The sequence below is a fragment of the Eleutherodactylus coqui genome, chromosome 1, assembly GCF_035609145.1.
Source record: "Eleutherodactylus coqui strain aEleCoq1 chromosome 1, aEleCoq1.hap1, whole genome shotgun sequence".
Lineage (NCBI taxonomy): Eukaryota > Metazoa > Chordata > Amphibia > Anura > Eleutherodactylidae > Eleutherodactylus > Eleutherodactylus coqui.
Genome location: NC_089837.1, coordinates 68,980,127 through 68,987,936, shown reverse-complemented (window position 1 = coordinate 68,987,936; position 7,810 = coordinate 68,980,127). Strand labels below are relative to the sequence as shown.

The following is a 7,810-nucleotide window of genomic DNA, read 5'->3' as shown; positions in this document are numbered from 1 at the left end:
GACAGGTCGCCCTAGCGATAATCGTTTTCTTGTGGTTTTGCTTTGGCAAGGGGAGCGGGGGGGGGGGGGGGGGGGGGGTATTTAAATGCAGTAAATGTAAAGTTACCTGTTTAGTTTAGTTTTTAGAACTTGAACAACCCCCTCTAATTTTGGTTGCTTCCAATACGTTTGTATGAACTTAGGAGAAAAAAAAAAATCTTAAGAGAAACAGCACCACTCTGATCCCTGGGCTTTGTCTGGTATTGCAGCTCAGTCCTAATTCACTTCATTCATGCAATTCCAGACAACTCAGGGAAAAGAATGGCGCTCTTTCCCAAAAAAGGCGGCCATTTTTTTCTTATCTCATACAAACACCTTTAAAGCACGGATAGGGTTTAATCCTAAATGTGCTACGGTAGCTTAAACAGACCCTGAGGACATCAAAAGCGAGGGAAAGGCCATAGAGGAAGGAGGCAATAAAATATATTGCTGGCGTAAATAAGCAGCCATATGCTGTAATAGAGGAGAACAACAGTAGTGGAAGAAACTCCGGTAATAGGACTGAACCAAAAAAACTTTGTACACACGCAAGGCGGCCTGCTTATAAGGAATCTGACCCAATTTTTAAGACTTGGTTGTGGTTATCTTTGGAGTGAAAAACAGAAATAAATCAATATCGTCAGTGCTTGCTCAGGACTACAAAGTTATACAGGACTCTGACCAATAAATTACATTTCTCAGCCCGCTGCTGGACACACAGACCTTGCAAAACCTGCAATGCACAAAATAGTTTTGTGCACAAGTATGACCGGTTAACGGTACAAGCCGGAGGCCCCTCTTGGGTTCACGGTCTTCAGCCAACACTTCCTGTACAGTGCCCAGTTCGGTGGATCCAAATCACCGTTTGGCATCATGGTTTGGAAGATCAGTGTTCACATTCTGACTGGATCACGGGAACGAACGATAATTCATTCGCCAATTGTATCTCCGTTTAGTTAAAATAACCACGACCAGCCTGTGTAAACAGGCAGTCGCCCATTTACGAACTGCCTGTTTACTGTGAAGAGAGGCAGGAAGCAATCTCCAATTCTCCCACTGCTCTCCACTTCCTGCTCCCAGTGATGACGTCACCGACACCAGGGACACTTGACCGTTGCAGCCAATCACAAGCTTTCTTTGGCCAGCGATTAACTTCCACAACTATATAACCTGTTGTCAAGATGTCGATGCAGCAAGAAGTGGAGATCAGCAGAGAACTGGTAGAGCAGGAGCCGCAGGGGATCAGGTGAAGTGAGCGTCTCTTGCGTTTTTACACCACGCTGGGCGGGCGCTAGGGGGTTGGTATATCGCTAAAACTGAAATACTGTATGTACATTACTAAAAAACTTTAAAGTGAGATGGCATCTAGAGAAATTCATGTCACATCACAGGGTTCCTGCATTATCCAGTGTTCTACTGCAGCACATTACAAGTCCGTTTCTAAAAACGGTACTTGCCAAGATGCAAGAAGTGGTTTAGTAGCACGCCCGCACGTTACAGGGGCAGTCCTTTAATTTCGTGTGTGTTCTGCATGGTCTTTTCATAAAACTCTACATTGCGCCATTCCTTGATTTCTCTTGGGAATTTATGGTAACAACTGAGTGTTACCATTCTGGGTTTTCACACCCAGCCGATATACGTCGTCTCTCTCTGCAGGGGGGTGGAGGCTGGAAGAGCCGGGAGCAGTGCTCTGAGCTCCCGCCCCCTCTCTCTGCCTCCTCTCCACCCCCCTGCGCTATTTTCAATGAGGAGAGGTGGGACAGGGGCGGAGCTAATTCGTGGAACTTAGCCCCGCCCCGTTCCACCTCCTCTTAGGGGGCAGAGAGGGGGCAGGAGCTCAGTGCACTGCTCCCGGCTCTTCTAGCCTCCCCCCCCTGCAGAGAGAGACGCCGTATATCGGCCGGCGTGAATACCTGGCGATATACAGTCGTCTGAAGCCGCCCTGAGGTTGTATTCACACAGGCGAGTGCAATTCTGGTTAGTGAAAACTGACCTATTTTCTTGAGTTTTATTTTGTTTTTCTTTGCCCTGTACCTGTTTTTTGTCACATAATCCCTGTAGTAACCTGCGTTAAAAATGCATCACATTTGCATGAAAATCCAGTGCAAATTGCATGACATGATGCTTTTCAATGTTCCCATAGAAAATAATGGGCGATTCTTGAAGAATTGCCCAAAAATAGGATATGCAGCAATTTTTCTAATTTGTACTATCGGTCGGAGAGGAAAATAGCTTGTGTAAATTAGCTCAATCAAACGAATGGGTTCTTTTCCCATGCAAGTTCCGCCCCTTTTGGAATGGGACAAAACTTGCGCGGTAAAAATCCCCTGTGTGAATACAGCCTGACACGGTCAGCCTGGACAATATCAGCATGGGCGGGGCCATCGCCCCAGATGGTAACACCCAGTTGCCATGTGCACATTATGACGGTATACCTAAAGGGTATGTTCAGATGTCCCAAATCTGTTGCAAGATCAAACACAAATGGCGCGTATTTTGCACTGGATTTTAACCCCTTGACGGGTAAAATTTGCAGCGCAGGTCAGTTTATGCTTTGAATTTCTTGAAATCCCACATAGCTTATACAGTAACATGCCGCAGATCTTCTGTCACTAATTCCGCTGCTGAAAATCCGCAGCCTTCACACAACGACATTTGAACATACCCCTAAAGTTCCCAAAGAATCCAGAAGTCCTTGAGGATAACCTGTATAAAGTCTCAGCCGCAGAAAACATAGGGGTAACCCTACACAGCGCCAGCGACAATCTGCAGCCAATGTCATTATACCGGTTTTAGCAGCACTACTACTAACAAAGGCAAAAGCTATGGAAAGAAAACTGAAAAATCAGCGCCGGCTATTACAATGGAGTTTATTTGGTACTGCAATGGAGTAGCAATGAGGGATTCTATAAGAGGGACTTCATAGATAGAGCATGGATATATAAGATCTGTGACTCTATACTGTATAGGGAGTGTTATTACATGCTCTGTAACGGAGTACAATAGAAGCGGACATCTGTTAGCAGCACTGATCCACAATCAACCAACCTTTACATCAAAACTGGCCACAAAAAAACGAGAAAATCTAGAAAAAGGAAAAAAAAATTGGGAAGAGCATAAGAAGCCGTGATCTTCTACAGCGGGGGGGAGCGTAGACATCTAATGTCCCCAGTGCACACCTTATGTCTTCTCCATCGCTTATCGAAATGTACCCGGCCCCAGCAGACGACAAGAAGAGGTTGAAAGAGCCTTTTCCTCAATTCCAACAATAAATCCCCAGTAAACCTAAGAATATTCCTTTATTTTTCCTCCTTTGTCAAGTTGTTATAAATGCTATCCAACTTCTGGTGAAGGCAGGTGGCAACCAATATGGCCGCCGGCAGAGCTCCCGCGGGGGTGGTCACGCAGGGAGGATTCACACATGGTGTCCTTTTACGCCGCAACACAATAGGCTGGCTGCACCCGGCAGGTTGGATTCAGCATGCGGGACCCTGCATACCTGTTTTTTTCTGTCTTGCGGATGACCGCCGTCCGCCATGCGCAGTACAGATTTTCTTTCAATATTAGCTGCTCCTGCGCCGCCGCTAGGTGATGGCGCGGGTATCCTGCGACCTATCTGCAATATCAATTGTGGATGGGCTGCGGCTCGGACGGCTTCCATTCACTTTCAATGGAAGCCGTCCGTGCGAATCCCACACAAAAGTAGAACATGCTGCAATTTTTCCTCCACTCGCAGATATCGCAATTCGTTTCCGCAAGGAAAAAGCGATTTGCCATAGCATGCTATGAACGGTTTTTGCTATAGATCCTCTGTGTGGAGGCCGACCGCAGCAAATATCGGCTCGTGTGCAGCCATTCGTATACTGGGGATGTTCCATAGCGGAATTGGTGGAGGTAAATGCACAGGGTATTACAGCAGCAAGAGGGAGGATATTGAGAAATCCCCCGTTCACATGCCGCTGGAGGGGAATCAGCCGCGCAAACCGACCTGCAGTGCATATTTTAGAGTGACCTTCCAGGCCTGGACAAAGATGGCCACAGCAGCCTCCCTGGTGCACACTGTGTATTAGTATGTATCATTAGTCTAAGACACTGCAACCACTATGATTGACCAGGGCTGGCCACATGAGCCGTGCTGGACCGTCAGAGCAGCATGTAGTGTCTTAGACTACTGATGCATACTATGTGCAGGTAGTCAGAGAAGCGGTTCGGTCATTTCTGTTTGCCCAGGCCTGAAGAGTCACTTTAATTCTGTCGGATGTCTATTTATGCTGTGGATCTTCACCTTTTCAAATGAGGGCATTATGCAGATTTTGACATGGATCCCCACTAAAAACGCTGTGCAAACACTGCAGGGTGACATACCTTCAGCCATTCAGGAGTCTAGAAATGCTGGGTAGCAATCACTGTGAAAGCTGTAATGGCAGCCATATTGGTTGTCACCCTGCAACCCTAGAGTGACAATTCTGTTCAGCTCTTTATATCCAGTGGGTGATGGAAAAGTAGCTGACCTCTGACCCCGACACCACATTCTTATGAACACGGTCTAGGAGAAAATTCTTGTTGCCCATAGCAAAAAAGATTATATTTTTTTAGGCCGTTTTCATAAGTGTGTGGTGTCGGGGTCGGAGGCGAGCGACTTTTCAATGGCCCGCTCTATAATTTAGTTAGAACAACTTTTTGACGAGGACTTGTTATTTATTAGGATCATTCCTTTCTCTTCTGCTTTAAGAAATGCACTTTTAAGGCCCCAAACTTGACATTGGAAAAGAAAAATCTAATAAAACCAAAAATAAATACAATGGATACAAAAAAAAGTCTACGCGCCCGTTAAAGCGCTACCTTTGGGTCATGTTGAAAATCTGACCAGATGAATCATTTCAGACTTATTTCTGCCTTCAATGTGACCCGTTATCTGTGCCATTCCACTGAAATACAACATGTTATCTTCCTTGGGTGAAGCCATTCTTTTGTTGATCTGGAGGTCTGATGGGGAACATTGTTGTGCTGGAAGGTGAAGTTCATCCACAGCTTTTTAGCAGAAGCCTGAAGGTTTTGTGCCAAAATGGACTGATATTTGGAACAGGTCACAATTCCCTCCATCTTGACTAAAGCCCCGGTTACAGCAGCAGAAGAACCGCCCCAATGCCTCCTCCGCCATCTTCACTGCGGGTCTGGTGATGCACAGTGCTGGCTTCATACCAAACATACCTTTTGAGGGAGGTCTCATCAGACATAACACGATCTCCCACAGACTTCACGTAGGTTTGGGAAATCATAGGTGGGCTTGGATGCTTTTCAGTGATAGAAAAGGCTTCTGTCCCCCTACCCCCCAGCCCAGACATATGAAGAATACGGGAGATGGTTGTCACGTGCACTATACAACCAGTACTTGCCAGAAATCCCTGCATCTCCTTTAATGTTGCTGTAGGCCTCTTGACAGCTCCTTGGCTGGTCTTTTCATCAATTTTTCAGGGCCGTCCAGTTCTTGGTAATATTACTACTGTGCCAAATTTAATCCACTTCTTGATGACATCTTCACCGTGTTCCATGGTATATGTAATGCCCTGGAAGTGTTTTGGCCCCCTTCTGATGACTGATACCTTCCAACAATCAGATCCCTTTGAGGTGTTCTAAGCACTTTACGGCTTTTGCTGAAAAATGCAACTAAGAAAATATCAGGAAAATCCTCCTAGAATATCGGAACTTTATATGGGGTAAATCAGAATCCCTGTAAATAATGGCAGCGGAGTGCTGACTACTGTTTAACATGAGCTTAAAATGTGATTGGCTAATTCTGAACACAACCACGTCCACACTTATGCAAATACATTATTTTAGTGTTATTTTCATTTTTTCCACCCTAAGGGGGCTTATTCAGACAACGGTATATCGGCCGCGTACTCACACCGGCACATATACGGCGTCCCTCTCTGCAGGGGGAGGAGGCTGGAAGAGCCGGGAGCAGTGCTCTGAGCTCCTGCCCCCTCTCCGCCAACTCTCCACCCCCCCCTCTGCACTATTTGCAATTAGGGGAGGCGGGTTCGGGGTGGAGCTAATTCCAAGAACCTAGCCCCGCCCCCGTCCCGCCTCCTCTCCTTGCAAATAGTGCAGAGGAGCAGAGAGGGGGTGGAGATGAGGCAGAGAGGGGGCGGGAGCTCAGAGCACTGCTCCCGGCTCTTCCAGCCTCCTCCCCCTGCAGAGAGAGACACTGTATGTCGGCCAGCATGAATACCCGGCCGATATACAGTCATCTGAATAAGCCCTAAAATATTGTACAGATCACGGGTCGCACTGAAGGTGGAAATAATTCTGGAATGGTTCATCTTGGTTCGACTTCTAACATGACAAAAACCTGTCATTTTCCCCGGGTTGTGTAGACTTTTTACATCCACTATAACAGTGCCTAAACTGCATCATTGGACAGACAGACAAGTAAAACACAACAGCAGATACAACCAATCAATTCACACCGTTTTAAAGTATGGTTTAAGCACTTTGGTAAAATAAAAAAAAACAAAAAACATTTGTTCAATTTGCAAGTCCAAAAAAAAAATAATAATTATAATAATAATAGAGAGTATGTAAATGTAAGGTTGTGCTAAATCAGTCATATTAATTTACCCTTCAGGTGCCAGGAGTGACTTCACTGCCCAGCAAGCTGAGGAGTTCAAGACAAGTATATAAGTCTAAGATTCAGTGACGAGAAGGTAATGGCTATGTAAATACACATAAGTATTAACATCAATCTGTATTAAATTATGTAAACATATACATCTTCTGAGGTCAGTAAAAGAATCCTCTTCAAAAGCAGGATCTTACTGAAGCATCGTTCGAATCTGTTTCGAAGTTGACTCGTCGTTCAGGTGCTTTGTAGTAAACCTGCGGCGGAAGAGAAGAAGAAAGAATTAATCATGTGTGAGTACGTGGGCGCTGATAGCCCCCATCTGTTAGAGAGATGATACACTGGCCCAGGGGCGTAACTAAAGGCTCAGGGGCCCTGATGCAAAACGTAAGCTGAGCCCCCCCCCTCTATCTGTATCTGTACCCGTACCCATAGAGGCATAACTTGAAGCTTCTGGGCCCCAATGCAAAACTGGTAACAGGGCCCTCAACTATAATGCTTTACTTATAGTACTGGGCTCCCTATATGGAGAAGAGAGACCTTATGGGCCCCCTAAGGCACCTGGGCCCGGGTGCAACCGCATCCCCTGCATCCTCTATAGTTATGCCCCTGCACTGCCATTTAATGTATAAGGCTAGGGGGACACAGGTCGCATGACCAAAGACAGCTGTCACCTTGTACTTTCACTGAAGTCAATGGGATTGCAGTGCAACGTGCAAATTGACGCGGCCCAACAAAAAAAAAAAAAATCCATTGAGGTTGGATTTTTTTTTGCAATCTATAGATCGTGGTAACCCACAAGGCGCGCTGTGACCCCATTGATGTCAACGGCTGTGTGAGGTCGCATGGCTGCACAGCTATCTTCGGTTGAAGCCAAAGTCTCCATGTAGTCCATACTTAGACCCCCGTTTAGTAGTGCGTTGGATCTCCTTTGGCCTTTAGAAACACAGCAATTTGTCATAGCAGATTCCGCTGATTTCCTGCAGAACGATTTTTTATGCGGACAGGAAGCTTCTTGCAGTTGGTGCAAATCAGCAGGAGGCGGGGACATGTTCTGTATAGCTAACAGGAAGGGGTCAGCGATTCATGCTGCTTGTGCCGAATTCTGACGGGGCAACAGAAATCTGGATTCATCTGACCAGGTGATGTTTTTCTGCTGCTCAGTGA

The 7,810-nt window shown here is 46.1% G+C and overlaps 1 protein-coding gene across 2 annotated transcripts in view; it reads right to left on the bottom strand.

The window, feature by feature from the left end:
* Positions 1 to 6,248: 6,248 nt before the first annotated feature.
* The window catches only part of CYRIA (CYFIP related Rac1 interactor A), a 72,761-nt gene continuing 71,199 nt past the window's right edge, over positions 6,249 to 7,810 (bottom strand). For both annotated transcript variants that reach the window (XM_066589179.1, XM_066589177.1), the window contains exon 12: positions 6,249 to 6,900. In XM_066589179.1, coding sequence (XP_066445276.1) covers positions 6,837 to 6,900 — 64 coding nt within the window. In that variant the 3' untranslated portion in view covers positions 6,249 to 6,836. The remainder of the gene's footprint in view (positions 6,901 to 7,810) is intronic.